This window comes from Astatotilapia calliptera, chromosome 3 (genome assembly GCF_964374335.1).
Source record: "Astatotilapia calliptera chromosome 3, fAstCal68.1, whole genome shotgun sequence".
NCBI lineage: Eukaryota > Metazoa > Chordata > Actinopteri > Cichliformes > Cichlidae > Astatotilapia > Astatotilapia calliptera.
In genome coordinates, this window is record NC_137424.1 from 67,101,796 (window position 1) to 67,123,056 (window position 21,261).

At 41.8% G+C, this 21,261-nt stretch overlaps 2 protein-coding genes and 1 long non-coding RNA gene across 5 annotated transcripts in view; 1 reads left to right on the top strand and 2 right to left on the bottom strand.

Moving 5' to 3' along the window:
- Positions 1-21,261, bottom strand: part of LOC113019561 (uncharacterized) — a 145,096-nt gene that overhangs the window by 123,262 nt on the left and 573 nt on the right. The window contains exons 2-3 of the mRNA XM_080298868.1: positions 20,980-21,225; positions 20,707-20,895 (exon numbers count right to left, since the gene is read on the bottom strand). Coding sequence (XP_080154994.1) covers positions 20,707-20,895; positions 20,980-21,225 — 435 coding nt within the window. The remainder of the gene's footprint in view (positions 1-20,706; positions 20,896-20,979; positions 21,226-21,261) is intronic.
- On the top strand, positions 525-8,632 carry LOC113019566 (coxsackievirus and adenovirus receptor homolog). Of its 3 annotated transcripts, none has more exons than XR_003272051.2 (3): positions 525-1,711; positions 5,940-6,463; positions 6,937-8,632. XR_003272051.2 is itself a non-coding variant. In XM_026163316.2 (3 exons), the coding sequence occupies exons 1-3, from the start codon at positions 1,654-1,656 to the stop codon at positions 7,038-7,040; spliced, it is 495 nt and encodes a 164-aa protein (XP_026019101.2). In that variant the 5' UTR covers positions 538-1,653; the 3' UTR covers positions 7,041-8,632. The 3 variants fall into 3 exon arrangements, 1 of the variants encoding a protein (XP_026019101.2); XR_003272052.2 differs by having other exon boundaries at positions 526-1,711; positions 5,955-6,463; XM_026163316.2 differs by having other exon boundaries at positions 538-1,711; positions 6,131-6,463.
- On the bottom strand, positions 11,194-11,908 carry LOC145425657 (uncharacterized). Its single transcript, XR_013906376.1, has 2 exons — positions 11,514-11,908; positions 11,194-11,382 (listed from the first exon to the last, which is right to left on the bottom strand). It is a non-coding gene; the product is annotated as an uncharacterized LOC145425657 (long non-coding RNA).

Genomic DNA, 21,261 nt, shown 5'->3' on the forward strand with positions numbered 1-21,261 from the left:
ACTCTCTGCCATCTATAATCCAATTTTGATGAAACCCTGGCTGATTGTGACCCACATCCCTTTTCACACCTTGGCTCATGTGATTAGGTAGAGGATCATCAGGGGGTCCTTTGTCCCTCTTTGGGGGGAAATGCTCACTGAGTTTAAATCTGGGACTCTCCACCATTTGACCCTTAGAACTGAAGAAGCTTCTCGGATGAGAGGTGAAACGTCTTCAAGCAACTCAAAGAAGTCCAGACGCTTTTCTTTCCAAGCTCCTTAGACTACGATGACCTGGATGACTGAGAACCTTCACAGACAATGATTAAATAAGATTATTTAAACAAAGGGTCACACAAAGGCTCCTTCCAATTAAAATCACATTTTAACCTTAAAATGTTTCTTATGGAAGAAATCTCCTGTTTCTTTGGATTTCTGAGACACAAACACAAATAATCAGAGTTATAAAAACTTCTTTTTAAAATGTAATTATTTTTTCTTTGTAACATTTATTTTTAGTTATACCCGTACTTTCTTGGGTATATGCCTCCCTTTTTAGTTCCATATCACAAATAAAATATAATTTTAACCCCCTGAGAACGTTATTGTGTTAATAAAGTTTAATTGAAAAGAGTGAAATGAGTGAGCATGCGCATGTCCGATCTATGCTCCAGTCCATTAGGTGGCGGTAATCCACCTCTAAGCTGCCAAAAGCAGAAGAGGCTGCATTTCATTCATACAGCTGGCGACTGGACTGGAGTCCTGGAGGAGTCTGATGCTGTCGGTCTTGGCTCACAGCTTCTTGTTTTTATTTTTTTTCCGCTGAAGATGAGCTTTGAGGGTTTTTTTCTCTGTGGAGTTTCTATTCTGGCGACTTGAGAGGTAGAGTTGAGCTGCTGCTCGAGGGAAATCCCGAAAACATGACCTGAAAGGAGCGGATCCCCCAAAGAAAGTGACTTGATGAGTGTAACTTAGTTTAATGCTTCAGACACGGGCCACTTTCAGCTGCTTCCAAAGTCAAAATTTCCTTTTTTACGTGCACCTGTATGCAGCACCACATCATGGCAGCAGCATGTTGCGTGTTTGTTATTTCGCACTGTTTCCAGTTTAAAACACAGCTGTAGCTTTTCTACTGTGAGCCAACCCGTTGTTCACTGTAGGTAAAGCCTGCTGTAACGACTGATGAACGGGACTGTCAGAGAGTCTATTCAGAGTGGGAGGTTCTGTTTATGTGGTGTGTTCAAGAGTTTCGGGTTAACACGAATCTGGGAGAGTCGCCGTTACATCCGTTGTCTTGTTGACTGAAATCGCAGACACAGAGTTCCAGTGGCGCAAAATGTCTGCAGGAACTTCCCGATGTCAGAACATCTGAAACATGTTTTAAGTTTGGTTCTCATTTTGTTTGACCCTCACAGCTCGGATTGTGACCGAAGTCCATTCCTCCTGTCTGATCTTCGCGTAATTCGGACTGCGGGGCAGCGAGTAACCTTGATGTTTGCAGTTTCAGCGCTGTAGCGCTCAGCTGCAAAAACGACAGCGCCGATCAAGCAGCGCATGTAATGGCTCATAATCTGTCACGTGTCGAACACGTCACCCACCACCACCCAAAAAAGGAAAACAAAAACACTTATTCGTTTCCAAAATAAACATCAGCTGTTCAGTTTTTCCTCACAAATGTTGTCCGTTGCGGTTTTCCTGTGTTTGCTGGTGATCCTGGTTTCCGGATTAAAAGGTGAGTCACGGTTCTTGGAGACAGGGGCCCTGTTCCAGGAAGCCGGTTTAGAAAACTCAGAGTGAAAAACGATACGCAGGGTTGAGTAACCCCGAACTGTCCAACTCGGAATATTCGGTTTCAGAAAGGCTGATAACAATTAGTTCAATCAACGCGGAGTTGCTTTAACCCCAAGTGAAGCGCGCGGACGAGGATACATAAAGCCCTGATAAGCGGAGCACAGATTAAGCGAGTCACCATGGAGACGGAGGGAAAGAAGGCGCGGCCAATGTATTTTACAGCGCTTGACGCCGAAATTCTGATGGCAGCATATGCCGATAACATGCAAATTCCGCGGAAAAAAGTAACACAGCCACAGCTGCAAAAGAAAGGAAGCATGCATGGCAAAACATAGCCGACAGAGTCAATGCGTGAGTGTTAATATAAACAATGATCTAGGGATTTCCACCCATTTAACACGTTATTTTATCATATGTTATTTTATTTGTTATTTTATACATTTCATTTTGTGATGTGATGTGAGCGCAGGTGCAACCCAACAGGCCCCAAACGTTCCTGGCAGCAAGTAAAAATGAAATATAAAAATATAGTCCAAACAGGTAAGGTGTAATTGTATTATGAGTCATAGTGCTTGGTCTGTTTGTCCGATGTAAATCAATTGCAGTTAGAGGCTACATTAATTTTCTTTCTGTAAGCACTTATTGAAATTATCTGAGCACATTACAAGTACATATTTGCTTACTCTGTATGCTCAAATGTGACCCGTTATAGCCAACAGAAAAAAAGCGGAGGCCTGAAAAACAGGTGGGGGTCCTCCACCACCACCACTCAGAGGCTGAGCAGTTGGCCCTCAGCCAAAACAGTGGGCGCCCTGTGGCCGAAGGCATCTCTGCGGGGACATCCTCTGAGTCAATAACCCCGCAAGACACAAGTGCCTACATAGGGGGTAAATTCAAAATAATACATGATGTGCGTACATCCTTTCTTCACAGTCACCTTTGCAGTGCTGCTCATTCATTTGATAAACTCTTTACCATAATGGATTATTTTGTAGTGAAGTTATTGTCCTACTGATTTTGCCTTCCCTCAGTCTTGGTTGTCTTTGAGAGCATAATGACAATGAAGTGTAAGGTGATTGGTATGTTTGTTAATTGCCATTTGGTCCCTTGTAAGTTATAAGTGACCTGTATAAACCTCATATTCTATCAGTTGATGGTGGTGGTGTACTGCATCTGGTGCAGCCTCCTGTTGAGCCAGACCAACATGCAGTTGTGAGTAATACTCCACAGATTACATGAGTTTACAGTAGAACAGCAATGTTGTTTATTTCTTTACTACAGGAAAATAATGAAGAAACATTGACAGCTGTTACAGAGGAGGAAGCAACAGAGACACTTTATGAGGTTTACATCTTTTAATACTTTGTGTACAGGAAATACAGGCGACCAATAAAGCGAGTTGAACAAAAAACCTGTTTATTCTTCTTTCAACATGTTGAGGTGATGGGTCAAAAGAAATGATTGTGACATATGGTGTCTCTGACTGCGCTTCCATCTTGTATGTCCGTGCGAGGGTCAGGATGTTCATGGTTTGGATCACTGCTGGTGTTTGGTTCAGAAGGACAGTGTTCTCCTCTAATTGTGGCAATGTTGTGAAGAATCACACATGCCACAATAATGTCACATGCCCTTTCTGGGGTGACCCTGAGTCTTTGCAGGCACTGGAACCGGGCCTTAAGCATTCCGATAGTCATTTCAATTCTGGCTCTTGTCCTGCAATTAGCCAGATTATATCGCTGCTGTGGGCCCGGTTCAGGGTCAGGGTAAGGGGTAAGCAAATAGGGTAAACATGGATACCCCCTATCACCAAGCAAGTAGCCAGTGAACTCTCCTGAGACAGAAGGATACACTTCAGTTCAAATGTCCCTGAAGCAATTGGTCTTTATATATTTTAAAGTATTCTCAACTCACCATGTCCAAATTTTGTGCTCAGTGTACATTCACAGAATATTTGTGAGTCATGGACAGAGCCTGGCCGCTTGGCTTCCACATTTGTGATAATGTTGGCAGCATCACATATGATCTTCACAGTGCAGAGAACACAAATTAGCATCCATTACTATAATGACATAATTTGTTAGTTTGAAATGCTACAGGGAACTATGTACCTGTACATTAATGCTGTGGAAAGACTTCCTGTTCACATAGTCTCCTTCATTTACTGAAGGAGCAATGATTGGAATGTGAGTGCCATCTATACACGCCTGGGAACCCTGAAAATAAATGTAGAATTTAAGTAGTAGTCCAAGTATCACCACATCATACATTACGTTTTGGTCACCTTGATACCTGCAATTTTGTGGCATCCCTCTTTGATGAATCTTGTGGGTCTATGACCAGGGAACACCACAGACGAGTGCAGGAGACATTTCAGTGCAACTGTAACATTCCTGACTGCCCGACAGACGGTAGCCTTGGAAACGTGCTCAGCGTCACCAATATTATACAGAAAGCTCCCGTTTGCAAAAAACCGAAGTGCAATACAAATAATATGTACAGAACTGAGAGGATGTCCGCGATGTGTCACATGCGTAATATATGGCCTGAGGATGTTATCCAAATAACTTATAGATTGTGCTGAGAAACGGTAACGTTCGCACAGAAACTCATCAGGTAATGATAAGATGTCCAGACGCGCTCTAATCACTCTCTCCCGGCGGAGAGCTCTGCGGAGAATTTGGGCTTCGATATCTACCGGCTCTTCAAGGAAGGGGCACGCCATGTCTGACACTTCCTACTGTCAGGTTTCCGACAAAGGGGCGGAGACAGTCAGGGTTAGTTGTAGCAAACCTGCTAGGGGGCAGGTTAGCTTCACGGCGTGTGTCGTCATAGTGACTCAGTCAGGCTGCAGCTGAACTCGCTTTGTGAAACCGAAAAACCAGAGTTTTCGTTAACTCAGGGTATACTTACTCAGTTTTTCCACTAAACCGGCAATTGGTCTTTATACATTTTAAAGTATTCTGCAATTTTGTGGCATCCCTCTTTGATAAATCTTGTGGGTCTATGACCGGGGAACACCACAAACGAGTACAGGAGACGTTTCAGTGCAACTGTAACATTCCTGACTGCCCGACAGACGGTAGCCTTGGAAACGTGCTCAGCGTCACCAATATTATACAGAAAGCTCCCGTTTGCAAAAAACCGAAGTGCAATACAAATAATATGTACAGAACTGAGAGCATGTCCGCGATGTGTCACATGAGCAATATTAGGCCTGAGGATGTTATTCAAATAACTTATAGATTGTGCTGAGAAACGGTAACGTTCACACAGAATGTTGGGAGAAAACCCTGCAAAATAAACCCAGGAGGAATAAAGACACAATGAGACAAAGTTACGCTTAACGTGTACACGGGTGAGCTGCTGAAAACAACCCACACCCATGGACAGTGGCTTGGCATTTTTATAGGAACAAATCACAGAGACAGTGAGAACAGGATAAGAAAATAATAAACAGATAAAATAAACAACTCCATATATGGTGCTAGTCTCGTCAGCAGAGAGCTGGGAGAGATAAAACAATCTGAAACAATATGTCCTTGCTGGGAAAGTCTAAAAAGACACTTCTAAACTAATCTAAACACAGACAAAGGGCATCTTTGTACATTTAAAAGAAGGTAAAGAAACATAGAATCATTTTTCCTCTAACACAGAAAATCATCAGGAAATGAAAAAATGTCCGAACGCGCTCTAATCACTCTCTCCCGGCGGAGAGCTCTGCGGAGAATTTGGGCTTCAACATCTACTGGCTCTTCAAGGAAGGAGCACGCCATGTCTGACACTTCCTACAGTCAGGTTTCCGACACAGAGGCGGAGAACGTCAGGGTTAGTTGTAGTAAACCTGCTAGGGGGCAGGTTAGCTTCACGGAGTGTGTCGTCATAGTAACTCACTCAGGATTAATCTAAACTCGCTTTGTGAAACCGAAAACCCAGAGTTTTCGTTAACTCAGGGTATACTTACTCAGAGTTTGCACTAAACCGGCTTCCTGAAATAGGGCCCAGGAGTAAAATTCAGAGTTTAACAGACAAAAACAAATTCTGTCCCATGTTCTTTGATGTACTCTGTGGACATTCAAACAACATGCTGGCACAAGTCGCAAAAATTTTGAGGCTTGCAGAGGAGCAGGTGATCATTACATTAATACTAAAACACACTGATGCTCTTTTAGATTTCTTCATTTCAGTACTCCCTGCAGTCCAAACGGTTCCTGTCAGAAGTCTCTGGATGGGCTCATCTTCTGGAAGAACAAACTATAGAGAGGAAGTCCAACCAGTTCTTCAGCATAGCATGTCTGACAGATGTGCAGTCTTAAACATGACTAATTTTGTTGTCTTTTATCTTTGTGTTTCAATCACACAGAGCTCATTGTGAATCCTGGACAAGATGCCCCTCTTCAGTGTCAGGGTCCCAGAGATGCAGAGATCACCCTGTTGAAGTGGAACAGAGCTGACCTCAAATCAGATGATTATGTCTTCTTGTACAGAAACCAGCGCCCATATGAAAACTACCAACATGAGTCCTTCAAAGGCCGAGTGAACCTGATGGATCCGTCCATGAAGGATGGAAATGTTTCAGTGACGCTGAGGAACGTCAAGCTCACCGATACAGGAACGTACAAGTGTCAGATTACAACCAAGGAAACAGAAAGTGTCGTCCATGAGTGCTCCATCAGCCTCAAAGTCACAACCTCAGGTAAGTTTGTAGATGTGGAACTTGGTGTTTATAAGTCTTCTCACTGTGGGATGTCTGAGCATCAAAGGTTCTTTCATTCAGGGCAAAGTCCGTTGGTTTGTTTGTCTTTAGGCTCATGTTTGTCTCTGTTACCAAAAACGAATGTATGAGATGAAAAGTGGCGTCAGTCATTAATTAATGCCGATGCAGGAGTCTGAGAGAGAAAATAGAAACGATAACCTCTGCAGTGAGGGCGCTCTAACCCTAATTAATTCTTTATTTCACTTCTTCTTCTGCTGGATGTGTTTATGGGTGAAAATGGTGTGAAACGCTGAGATTCTAGTTCTTAACCAAATGCCTGCACATAATGTCATTACTGCTTTTCTGACATCCAGGTGACTGCTGAAAGGTGTGACATCACTTCTGCTGAAAACAGGAATGGTTTTCCTGGTAGCTCAGTTCTCACACCTGTTTCTGCTCTGCTGGTTTTACAGATAAACACACCAAGGAGTCCCAGGCTGAGTCCAAGGATGGAGGAGAGAGGGATACGTGTCTGTCTGTCATCATCCCTGTCCTGTCAGTTTTTGCTTATTACTGATATTATGTAATTGCCCGCAGAACCTGAAAAATGTGTCCGATCTCTTTACTGACAGTGAGTTCTGCTCTTCAACAAAGACGAATCTTTCAATAGGATCTGATTCTGTTAGAGCTTCATGCAGCGCATTGACAACCTCACCAATCATTACAGTTAAATCAGTTAATGTTAGATCAGTGCTGTCCCATTGTGGCTGTAAAAGGCTTTGAGTTTAACCCTGGGTTTTATGTACTTGTAGCTTTATTGTTTGAAGCCTACAGCAGAGCTTGGCTTTTCTCTGGAAACAGGCAGCAGGTGGAGGAGCAGCTGGTATGCTGGTTGAGTCTTTCCAAAAGAAAAAATCAATCTGTCCTTTTTCTTTAGCTTATCTGGAGTGGGTTATGGGAGCCCCAGCCTGAGCAGAGAAGGCTAGACCTCCTTCTCACCAGCCACTTCCTCCAGGTTGTCCTGGAGCCTCCTCTCAGTGGAAAAAAGGAAACGAGTAGGTGTTGTTTTTGTTTGGGTGGGGGGGCTGTTTTGAGAAAGACCAACAGAATCAGCATTAACATGTAATATAAGCTATATATCCCAGCGCATGTGGGCAGAGGTGGAGGCATGCAGTGCATCTATTGTAGCAAGACTTGGAACATGTTAAATCCAAAGTATACTACTGAATAAGCTCCTTATTACCTTCTTTAAGCACTTTATTTTGCACTTTAAAAAAACATTTGTTTTTTAACCAACTGCAGGCACTTTCCTCCTTTTTGCTGAGACCGTATCAGTGGTTTCCATTCAGATGACCTCACATTTAAGATCACTGGCTCAGGCATCCCTGGACTGTTTTCAGCACAGCTGCAGTTTTAAGATCTCAGCAGACATCCTATTATGTCCTCTTGTACTTGTGTCTCTGTGATCAATCGTCTTAAATGAGTCAGAACTCGGACCTTTCAAATCATTTTCACTTTTGGGAAGTGGACAACGTCACGGGGAGGCTAGTGTGGTGAATAGGGTGGTGATCAAAGATTTCACTCAGTAGACTTTAATGTACAGAGCGGGTCAGACACCTCCTACAATTTGTGTTTAAAACTGACTTGAATTTCATTCCTGAGCAGTTTTCTGATGAAGACATTCAAAGACTGGTGGCAGGTCTAAAAACAGCAGCTGCACCTAAAACAGTCCAGAGGTTTCTGATTTTTTATTAATCTGTTCTTTGGTTTATAGAGAATTTACTTTTATTATATATGTGTATTAAAGTTATCTGTTAGTCAGTGTTAGGGGACCATGATCAGCCGTGACCATTGTTTATTGTGCTTCAGTTTGTTTTTAATGCGTAGCATATAATCCTGACAAATATACAACACAACAGGCACTGAGTGATGAGTCAAATACATTTTAAATAAGCAATTCATATAATGGAAATCTATCAGTGCAATGATTGGATAAAATCTGTTAAAGAAACTGAGCAGGAGTAGGAGAGAGCAGGAGTTTACTCCACATCAGGAGGAAACAAGACTCTGTGTTTGTACATGTCAGATGGATGATATACACACATGTATCCATACATAAGCTATAAAGTGTTGTGATTACGTCATTATTAAAATTTGCAGTGTTCCTTGTTTTCTTTATTTTATATTAACCATTTGTGTGAATGTTCTGACTACACACATCTGACTTCATCTAGAAGGCTGAAGGATGTGTATGTTGGTTTTCATGTGAGGCCTTTTATTTTGTCTCTGAAGTAGTAAGTGGCCCCATGATCGGAAGGTCGGGGGTTCGAATCCACTGAACGGCTGAGCTGAGGTACCCTGAGCAAGGTACCGTCCCTACACACTGCTCCCTGGGCGCCAATGGCTGCCCACTGCTTCCCACTGTCTGTTTAATATCTTTTTAAAATAATGTTAAATCTTATTTTGGGTCAAAGTCAGAAAACATTTAAAACACGTCATGTCAGATTTGACTGCTGATTCTATGCGTGCATATTTTATGCCCTGGTGACCATTAACGTTAAAGGAGGTGTAGATGATGCTTCAGAAATAACGACCAGTGTTTCTTGATGGCTGCAGAGCATGGAGATATGCTGTCGTCCTGCAGCTGTGGTGCCAGAGACGAGTCCATCCTGTGGAGATGAAAGCTTAGTTTAACTTTGTCCTGTTGCAAATCACATCAAGTTTCACCTGGATGAGAAAACAGTCTTGGAGTCATAACTGGTCATCTTAGTTATTTTTCCTCCCACCTCCTTAGATCACCATGACCTGCATGACTGAAAACCTACACAGACTTATTGTTTTTATTGATGTTTTTGACTCACTGTCAGTGGATCATGAGTTCTGGTTAAAGGATCAAGGGTCAACACTCCCTCCTCGCATCCAGCTGTGGCCCTGCCACCCTCAGAGCTCTGTGCAGACCCCAATTTAAAAATAAATTGTCCCTAAATGTCTGTTTTCATCCGTCCTTTTAACAGGAGCTGTTTTAAAATTTTCCTCCTTTTAGCTCAAAGTGGTAAATCTGTACCTAAGATGCATGCAGCTCTTGGACACTTTGTGTCAACAACTAGAAGCCTTTGGTGAAACTTACAGACTAGCCGGTCCTTACTTTTACAGGAAGTCTGAGCTGATCATGTTTGTTTTTTTTTCTCTGTAATCACATCGGAACCCACAAAAGTCTTTGTGTGGCTAAAACAAAATAAGACTGTTTGTATCACAGTAAACTAGACATATAGACACTATTACTGACAAAATGATTCGAAAACTGTGGAGATCGGTTTCTGTTTTACATGCTTTCCGTGTCTGTTTATCTCTCCATCAGAAAATGTTTCACTCATCTCCACAGTTTTTAAGTCCTGAGCAGCAGAACAGCTGCACGCCTTGAACATCTGTTTTCTCCCCCTGAGACTTAAAATATGAGCAAAGAAATAGGCCGTGAAAGGAGGACTGATGGTGGAGGAGTGGCTGTGATCATCAAGTGTTCTTGAGGAGAAAGAAGATGTGCTGCCACCTGCTGGCTGTACTTTGTAACTGAAATTGTGATAAAACAATGACATAGATCATTTCTTTAGGTTTAACTTTGATTTGATATATAATGGTCCCTACTTCCTGTTATATTTTGAAGATTAGTCTCCTGTTGTGTTTCTGTTTACTGCATTTACTATTTCATTCCTCACCAAAAACCACTGTGAGCCTTTCATGCTGAAGGATGTCTTGATTCTAAAAATGCATCGTGAGGATTGCGAAGCTCCAGGAGGAGCTGTAATGTTGTTTATATTGTTTAAAGGGCTTGTAATTACTGAGAATATTTTATTATATGAATAATTATGATCTAAATATTTAAATCATATATGAATGTATTGTTTGTAGCATATATGCATGAAGATCACTGGACTGTAATAATTTATAATGTACAAGTGAAGCTGAATTGTTTTGTGTCTGCAACAGTGTGTAACTTGAGTGATGCAACAGTAAATATAAATATTACTTTGTCTTTTGTAATTATTTATAATGTGTATATCCTTTATTTCTCCCTCTTCTTAAAGTATGTCTTCAATGCAGCCATTGTCTACTAATATGTGTAAGATTGTGACTGCAGCTGGTTTCAAAGACTTCTTCTTCTTTGTTTCCTAACCTGATAAAGACAATCTTACTTTTTGAATCTGAGCTGTGGTGAAGGTGTGACAGTCAGCTTCAGTGAGGAGTAGATGACTGTTGTCTCTAATGAAACATCTGAAACAAACACAGAATAAAGAAGTTTAAGATCATATAATAATCTCACATGATACAGGAAGAACCAGCTGGTTGTCCTAGTGATGGGCAGATAAAGCCTCATGAAGCACTGAAGCTTTTCATCCAATTGGTTCACCCCAACACGAAGCTTCATGAAGCTTCATTTGCTCTAGTAGGACACCTACTGGACGTAAAAATATTAGTTGGCATGAATTTGAAGAGTGTGGCCTTTTGCACACAGCCTGTAAATGTCAACAACAAAAGGAGTGTGTAAAACATCTATATTGTAGTGATGCAGTATACTGTGTATATTTATACTGGCAGTATGGAACATGATTATTTGGAAATGCTTAAAATGGAAATGATCATTTACTGTGAGGTGAGGTGTGGTTGGGGTGTGGACAGTAGTTGTGCTTTTGTAACGTTGAGGTATGGACAGCTACACACTGAGGCGTCAGTCCTGCCTGTTCACATTTTATTCTGTAAAAACTAAATTTTCACTGCTTTTATGACCTTTTTAGTGGGGAGAACATAGCTAGGATTTAATGATTTAACAAATCTTTTGAATCCTTTGTCCTCCACAATGCTAAATGGCTGGGAGTCCTCAATCACCATGGTAACCAGGTCCTCATCTATTTGAGATTGTTCTCCTGAGGAAAGACAATAAAGATAAAGCACAAATATAAATATCACACACGTAACTTATTACAGCTGTATCATATTGTTATATCATTTAGTAACATTACTGCATGCTATATTATCATGGCATTTGATGGCTCACCTGGTCTTGCTCCACAATCAGTGTTCCCCTTATTCTCATGCAAAGCTCTGTAGTGCCTAAGCATGGATGAGGTGTTGTTGTTATATCCCAGCTCCCTGGCACATAGCAAACACTTCACCTTGTACAAAAGTACAGACAGCTAAACATAAATTGTATTGCACCATCAGTATTATGAAAATACATCTTCTGTAGAAATTTACATACCTTGTTGGGAGGAATAAGATCAAACTGTTCCCACACAGGGGAGGACATCCTCCTCTTCTTAGCTGGCTCCATTCTCTCCTGACTTTCTCTCCTCACTCTCATAAACCTCCAAACTGTCTCCAAACTCTCACTAACCGCAACTCTCCATCAAACACCCACATTTTTGAATGAAGTCTGAGGGGTTTATATCGCTGTCATAGCTCGCGGCAAAGTTCGAACCACTTCATGAACCAGTCACGTGGTACAGCCGGCAGCGAGGCTTCGGACGTCATCATTTTCAGCTCCTCCCATAAATGAAGCAAGCCTCGATACGCGCTTCGCGGAAACGCCCCCTCCATTACTCGACACACGCTCCGAAGCCTCGATACAGAACGTCCCGTCACTAGGTTGTCCCCACTCCTCACACTCAGCTCCGGTGTCTCTGCTTGTGTTTCTCCTCAGAGTCCATCCAGCAGAGCTGTCGTCCTCCTCACAGCTCAGAGACACAAAGTCATATTGAAAGAACTGAGAGCTGCTGGGACTCACAGTCAGACGAGCTGTGGGAGAATTTATTGTAACTTGAACAAAAAAGTAAAAATAAAATTATTGTTTGAGGTGACCTGAAGTTTATTCAACAGGTTGTGCCAGAACACTGCATAAAATAAAGCTGGTTGGTTGATTTTGCTGCCTTTACGTAGCTGCTAAGTTCATTATTTGTTTAAGACTATCTCCTCCGCACTCTTCTTCTGATTGGCTGCCCTTCTGAAACAGACAGACAGCATGAACAGCAGCATGAACGTTTCTTTGGTTTGAACCTTCTGGTGTTGGTTCTCTGTACGCACACATAACATAATAGAATAGAATAGAATTCAACTTTATTGTCATTGCACATGCACAGGTACAGGGCAACGAAATGCAGTTTGCATCCATCCAGAAGTGCTTTAGTGATATAGATATATTACAATATATATTAGCAATAGTATAGATATGTGAGTATATTACAGAAATGGGTCTATTATGTTATAATGTACACGGTATGAAGTATGTTGTGAATATTCTATAACTATAAGTATGTACAGGCTGTAGTGAGTACAAGCTATGTACAGGATATGAACAGGATATAAATATGAAAAACTATACAGAATATGAAATAAAGAACTTTACAGAATCTGAGATATACAGTTATACAGAAATGGGAACTATGCAAGTTGTAAACAGTTGTAGGGTTAAAAATTATCGAATGTACAGAATGATTATTTACACAGAGCTATACAGTAGTGCAGTTAAGATAAGTGAGATATGTGGATAATTTCTACAGAGGCTATATAAAGTGCTGGTGGTTGTGAGTGGTGGTTCAGTCCATGTTATTATTGTGTGTTTGAGGGTACAGTTGTCCATTGTGGGTGTGTGTATGTTCAGTCCATGAGTTTAACGTGGGTCAGATGCAGTGTTGGGACTAACGCGTTATTAAGTAACGCGTTACAGTAACTACGTTATTATTGTGGTAACGAGCACGGTAACTAGTTATTATGCCAAAATCAGGAACGCGTTACTCGTTACTGGGATTTAGATAGGGTCGTTACTCGTTACTTCGTGTGGTGGCTATCACGGAGCTTCCACAGATTCAGTAACATTAGCAAGTGGTGGAGGCAGCAGGTGGATGAAGGAAAAGGGAGGCAAGAGGAGAGATCCGAAGCGGCCGCTGGTCCGAGTGTCAGGTGAACTGAACTTCAGGTAAGAAGTTATGACCTGCAGTCTCTCTGGGTCAGATATGAACCAAGTTTAGGTGGAGTTTATTTTCGTTATTCTGACTTTTTCCGTACTGCGTGCTAGCTAGCATGACGGAGTTTCTATACAGCTGGGTGGTGCTATGAAGTTAATGATGTTGAACTTTATTTTGTTCATAAGTTATTAGAGTTGCCAACCGTCCCGTCTGGTATTCAGAGAAAATATTACGCGTTTCTTATTGAGGTGAAAAGGAACAGTTTGTCCCGTAATTCAGCTACAATGGAAAAGGCACAAAGCTGGAGTTATTCTGTGTCTTTGCTGCACAGCTGCCTCTTCTTTCATTCTCCCCCCTCCCTCTCCTGTTTCTACTTCAATCATGAAACTGATCAATGATCAGCTGATCGGCTCTCTTGTTTGTTTATCGCTCACTTTGCGCCAGAAAGAGGAAACCAGCAGATGTTGCGCTAAACAACAGCAGCACGTTTAAGCTTGATCAGCTGTTGTTAGAATTTATTTAATATTAATTTCTACTATCAGCTGATGTTTGCTGGAGCCACAGCTGCAAAAAAGCTGCTGGCCATGATGTCGGTTTGGTTATCAGGTGAGAGGGAAACATGAAGATGAAACCAGGAGATGTCCTTACTGAATCATCAGAGCTGAACAGTGATGGAGAAACAGGTTTACCTTTTAGGTGACATTAATGAGTTGAAGGGAAGTTATGAACTGTTTCTGAGAGACAAATAACACCAGGATCCTTTTTTAGGTAGCTGACAGCTGGTAACTGTGCAGGGGCGGGTCTAGCAAAGTTTTGCCAGGGGGGCCAGGTAGGGCATTAACAGGGAGAGGTGGGCACAAAGAAATACTTTTCTTTCTTATTCTCATTTAAAGTGTCTAGCTTTTAAAAAATAATTATCTGAATCTTACAACAAACGATTGATAGATTGATGCATATATACCATCGAAACAGTGTACATCACTGTCACAACAGCGTTTATTTTCATTCAAAGGCTTTATGATTTTTGCTATAATGGTGGGCCAGTCTCTAGTAGGGCTGCTCGATTATGGCAAAAATGATAATCACGATTATTTTCACTGAAATTGAGATCACGATTATTTGACAATATTTATTTAACCCTTTAAGACCTACTATAGAACCAAGTCCACCAGAGCTTATATTATTATTATTATTATTATTATTATTATTATTTTTATTTTTATTTTTTTTTACATGCTGTAGTGCCATTTGTGGGAGCATTTCAAGTTGCTATACATCAATACAACTGTTATAGCCCATATTTTAATAATATGTATGCATTAAGTCCATAGTAATTACATAAATTGCAAAAAAGTGCAATAAACTACAAAAAAATTGAAAATCGCTTTTGTTTTGTTTACATATATTTCTACTTGGAGAAATTTAAGAGGTTTATCCCTCAAAACTTTAAATACAATAAAGTTGCAAAAAATAGTTTACAACAACAGGAAATTTATTTTGAGTGTCTTCATAGTTTTATTTTGGAGATACAGCAATTTTTATATACTGCAGGAAAAACAAAAAACAATCCTATGATGCAAATTTGCAAAGAAAACAGCATGTGCATCATTTCACTGTGGGAAGTGTTACGAACAGCTGATAGGAACGGCAAAGCGCGTTTCTGGAATATTATGTTTTTGTTCCTGCAAGCGCTTTTTATGCAATTTTTGCAAAGCTATATGTGGAACGAAACAGTGACCGAGGACAAGCTGATGGCATCAGATGTAAGTACAATTCCTCCGGTTTCATATGCAAAACAAATCATTGGGCTAGCTTACGCGGTTCAGGTTCTACAGGGATTTAAAAATAGTTACGCAAAACGGAGCGTGCTGCTCTGACCGGCTTTAAAGGGTTAACAATGACTTTAAAAAAAATAATATAAAATAGTGTGCAACACCACTGAAGTTTTTTTTTTTTTAAACTCTCTTTTCAACCAACGGCAGTCACTCTCCAAATAACTTCTGCTTAGCTTTCCGAGCTTCCCTCGGGTCCTCTTAATCAGCGGTCTCCAACCTTTTTTGCGCCACGGACCGGTTTATGCCCGACAATATTTTCACGGACCGGCCTTTAAGGTGTCGCGGATAAATGAGGGAGGGGCTAATAATCGGCTCAGTCATTTTTAATGATCGTTGAAAGCCCAGATCGTAATCGTGATTAAAATTCGATTAATTGAGCAGCCCTAGTCTCTAGTCAAAATGCCCGGGCCAATTTTCTGTCACAGTCCAGCCCTGTATGCAGCTCATCTGCAGTCTTGTGTTACCTACATCTTCCTATTCAGAAGGCAGAATTTCAATTACAATCGAAAGCACCACGACTGCAGTTTTTGTGTTGGATGTAAAAGGCGCACATGACGCTGTGACGTAGGCTAGAATCATGGCAGCAGTCAATGATGGTCCTGGCGTGCGATTTCTCTCGTGGAAATATGCACATTATCTTTTCCTTTCTATTGGTAGGTGGCACAGTGCACTTGTGGCAAGTAAGCAAGCTAGAAGACTGGCAAAGTTATGGAAGCAACACATTAACAAGAGAATTCTGAGTAAAACCAAAGTTACTTTCCCTAGTAACTAGTTACTTTGAAAGTAACGAGTAACTTGAAGTAACTGAGTTACTTTTGATAGAAGTAACTAGTAATGTAACTAAGTTACTAATTTAAAGTAACTTACCCAACACTGGTCAGATGTCAGGAGGCAGAGTTCAGGAGTCTGACAGCTGTGGGGAAGAAGCTGTTCCGGTACCTGGTGGTCTTAGTCCGGAGGCTCCTGTAGCGCCTCCCAGAGGGCAGGAGGGTGAAGAGTCCATGTGATGGGTGACTGGGGTCTTTGATGATTTTCCCAGCCCTTTTCAGACACCGCTTCCTGTAGATGTCTTTTATGGCAGGAAGTGGTGCTCCGGCGATGCGCTGGGCAGTTTTCATGACCCTCTGCAATGTCTTCCGGTCCGAGGCAGAGCAGTTCCCGTACCAGACTGTTATACAGTTGGTCAGGATGCTCTCGATGGTGCAACGATACAAGTTCACCAGGATGTCTGAGGACAGGTGGTTCTTCCTCAGAGTCCTCAAGAAGAAGAGGCGCTGGTGAGCCTTCTTGACCAGCTTGGAGCAGTTGGTCGTCCAGGTGAGATCCTCGGAGATCTGGACTCCCAGGAACTTGAAGCTGCTCACATGCTCCACAGCCGTCCCCTTAATGTGGATGGGTGGATGTGGGTCAGCATTCCTCCTGTAGTCCACGATGAGCTCCTTGGTCTTCTCGGTGTTAAGCAGCAGGTTGTTTCTGTCGCACCACTCAGCCAGACGATCCACCTCCGCCCTGTAGGCGGCCTCATCGTTGTCACTGATGAGGCCAATCACCGTGGTGTCATCTGCAAACTTAATGATGGTGTTGGAACCATCAGCAGGTCTGCAGTCGTGGGTGAAGAGGGAGTAGAGGAAAGGGCTCATCACACAGCCTTGTGGTACACCGGTGTTCATCGTGATTGTAGATGAGCAGCGGTTATCCAGCCAGACATGTTGGGGGCAGTTGGTCAGGAAGTCCAGTAACCATTTGCAGATGAGGGAACTGATGCCCAGGTCTGTCAGTTTCCTGATGAGTTGTGAGGGGTGGATTGTATTGAACGCTGAACTGAAGTCTATAAACAGCATTCTGGCGTATGTGTTGTTGTTGTCCAGGTGTGAGAGGACAGAGTGCAGTGCGATGGAGACTGCATCCTCTGTGCTCCTGTTCTGGCAGTATGCGAATTGGTGGGGGTCCAGGGTGGGGGGGAGACAGGATTTGAAGTGTGCTAGGACCAGCTGCTCTAAGCACTTAGTGATGATGGGGGTGAGTGCTACTGGGCATTGAGGCAAGATGGGTTGGAGTTTTTGGGTATCGGGACGATGGAGGTGGATTTGAAGCAGGCCGGTACCACAGCGTGGGCCAAGGACAAGTTGAATATGTCTGTCAGCACTCCTGCAAGCTCCCCAGAACATGCTCTGAGAACACGCCCGGGGATGCCATCAGGGCCTGCAGCCTTGTGGACATTGATCCTGCTCAGCACCGCTCCTACATCGGTGGGGGAGAGAGTCAGAGGTTGGTGGTCTGGCGTCATGTCTGCTTTGGTTGTGGTTGTGGGGTTCCCTCGCTCAAAACGAGCATAAAAGTTGTTGAGCTCGTTGAGGAAGGAGACATCAGAGGATGCGGGGGAGGGTGTGGTGTAGTCTGTAATGGTCTAGAGTCCTTGCCACATGCGTCGGGGGTTGGAGTTGGAGAAGTGTTCTTCTACCTTCTTTTTGTAATGGTGTTTGGCTTTTTTGATGCCCTTGGAAATGACTGTATTTTACTGTATTTTACTGCTGTAATGTTTAACCGATCTAAACCACTGATTTTCCCTCAAATATTAAACTGAACCACATTTTTTTAATGATTGAAGTTTTACTGGATTTTTAATCTTTGTTGTTCTTAATTCTGAGCTTCCCCTAACACACACATCTGGGACTAATCTGTCTTTTATTGGTCAGAGAGGCTCTTTGGGTCTGCTTAATTGTTCTTTGTGTTATTCTGTCATAAACAGGTTCACTAACCTTGATTTGTTGTGTGGCAGAGCAATGACATTAGAACTGAAAAGAAAGCACAAGATCATAAGTATTCAGTGTCTTTTAGTGAGTTTTTGCTTACAGGAGCAGTGACCACAAACTGAGTCTCAGACTGATGAACACAAAACAATTCCTTTGATGTGAAGATGCAGTTTAAGACTGTGGTGGTTTACTCAGAATTTTGAATGAATTTAGTGAAAGAAAACTCTGAACCTGTTAAAACGTTCTGCTAATGACAGAACCAGCTGAAATGGTAAACGGTAAAGCTAAATGCACATATTAAGCTTTTAAAAGAGCATGAGGTACTTACGGAGCAGCCACAGATGAGGTGCTTTCCCCATCGTACCACACAGAGGTGTGAGATCTTTCAGTTAAAACCGCCTCCTTCCTCTCAGTAGCACAATTTAGACTTAAGTAGGTGGCGGACCTCTATGGTCTGTTGGTCTGATCATGTGCCTTCCCCACCCAAACTGTTGTTGCTTGGTTTTTACCACACAAATGTGTATATTTCGTTATATGTATATAGGTGTATATTACAAAATGTGAAGGAGGCGTGGCCACAGCTGGAACATATAAATCATGGAGGGAGGACGGCTCTTTAAATAACTCATCCTTTTTATTTATATGTTCCAGTTCTTCAATCCTCTCCATCATTGACTGTTTCACTATGTTTGTGAGATTTATTTTTCATAAGTCAATGTTAATTTATTCATTTATTGAGCATTTAGATTTTTGTTTATAATCTTTAAGGGCTTGTAATTAATGAGAAAATGTTATTATCTGAATATATTATTATCTAAATATTTAAATACTTACATGAATGGGTTATTTGGGCCACATATGCATGAAGATCACTGGACTATAATAATTTATAATGTATATGTGAAGCTGAAATTGCTTTGTGCCTGTAACAGTGCATAGCATGAGTGATGCAACAGCAAATATAAATATTACTTTGCCTTTTGTAATTATTTATAATGTGTGTCTCTCATGCATGTGACAGAGCTGCAGGCATCAGCATGAATGACAAACACTTTAACTTTAACAACAACTTTCACTTAACTGTAACAGCCATTCTGTGTCTGTATCAGGGAAACATTAAATTCAGTGGTGGTTCCCTTCAAGGTGTGTATGTTTTTTTATTTATCACAAAATTTTACACCAAATTTACATCAAACCTTCAGCTTCCACCATTTAATCCTTGCCTTTGCTCTCACTCACTTCCTCCAATTGTTGCCTAGCTACTTCCCCCTGACACCACCTTGCAATCTCTTTCAGATTATACCCTCAGCATAAAATATTAAAATATAAAATAAAATGCAGCCATTGCCATTTCTCTAGTAATATGTGTAAGACTGCGACTGCAGCTGGTTTCAAAGACGTCTTCTTCTTCTTCTTCTTCTTCTTCTTCTTCGTCTTCTTCAAGTGAGGAAACAATCTTACTTTCTGAATCTGAGCTGTGGTGAAGGTGTGTCAGTCAGCTTCAGTGAGGAGTAGATGACTGTTGTCTCTAAAGAAAAATCTGAAACAAACACAGAATAAAGAAGTTTAGCTGTCAGGACGTAAACATGAGAAAAGAACTGCAAGCATTCAAACATGAGGCCACAGCACATTAACTTGGAGCGACTTTTACACCTCTGCTGAGTTTAGTTCTCAAAACAGGAAACGTAGTGACCACAGAGCTGCTCATGTTACCGTTTACCAAAGGTTAATTGTTGTCTTCGTGCGGTACACAGAAAACATGAACGTTTCGGCTCACTAACAGCCAAACTTCAGGAGTTTGCAGTTAAAATGATCAGAGTGCTGTTAACACTCTCTTCACCCTGTTCCCTACTCTCACTACAGATCACCATGTCATCTGCAACATTATAATCCACAGAGACTGCTGCCTGAGCTCATTTGTCAACCTGTCCATCACCACTGCACTGCACCACAGTTCCTCTCTCAGGACTATCATCTGTTTTCTCCAGATACACAAAGACACAGTGAAGCTGCTGCTGAAGTTCTCTGCACTTGGTTGCACTTCTCCATCAACACTCTTAAAGAAAACATCACATCTGAAGAGCTCTTTCTCTGCAAGAAGCCACACTGCTGCTCACTGATCGTCACTTCTCTTTGTAACCTTACTTCAGTGACTCTTTGCCTTAGCTTCATGGTAAAACCTATCAGTGGAAACAGCAGAGGAGCTTTAAGAAGTTTAGAGATTTTCTAACAGGAAACTTGTCGTACCTCTTCTCCTGATTGATCCGTCTCGGCCGTCTGCTGATGTTCTTCTCACTGATGAGGAGGTGGCAGCTGCTGCAGGATCTCTGTCTGCAAAATCAAATGTAAATGTTTCCTAAATATAACAGAACTGTTGCTGTTGCTGTTTCATGATTTGTGTTATTAATCTAAGAATATCCATGTATGATTTTATATCAACATAAATGAAATAAAGATTGTGAGTCATAAAACAGAAAGCTTCTGTTCACATCAACATTATTTGACCACAAAGTTGTGTGTGTCATGTGACTGTTTTTAAAGGAATCACACCTACATGTGTTTGGTCTGTAGTGCTGTTTGTCCGCTTAGATTAATGTGAACTGGTCACAGTTGAAGATATCTGATTCATTTTTCAGGTGAACTGTCCCTTTAAGTCTTCAATATGTTCACATTAAGTTTGAGCAGAATGTGTGTCTCACCTTCAGGTTTCCTTTGGACACGTCTTTTCACCAGTACAACCAGTACTAGCAGCAGCAGCCCAAATATGGAGGGAACAGAAACCAGCACAGAGAGAGGAGGAGAGGACTGGTGAGGAGGAGGAGGAGGAAAGGAAAATGAGGAGAAGAGGGAGGCAGTGGAAGCTGATGGAGGAGGAGAGGTGGAAGACCCTGGAATTAAATAGAAAAATGAATCTTTGTGGTCAATTTGTGTCGCTTTGGATCTAAGGTCTGTAAAATAAACAGAAGCCTCACCTGTGACAGTGATCCAGCTGGATGGAGACTCTCCATGACCGCTGATGTCACACTTGTAGAGGCCTTCATCAGACCTGGAAACATGCTGGATGGTCATGTGACCTGTAGGCTGCTTCCTGATGAGGGAGCCATCTTTATAGAAAGCAGCTGGGAGGTTGGAGGGAGTGGTCTTTGTTTTACAGAGCAGAGTGACGTCATCTCCCTCCATCACAGGGAGGACAGGACTCTGCAGGATCACTGATCCACCTCAACACAGAGACAAACTACAGCATTTCATCCATT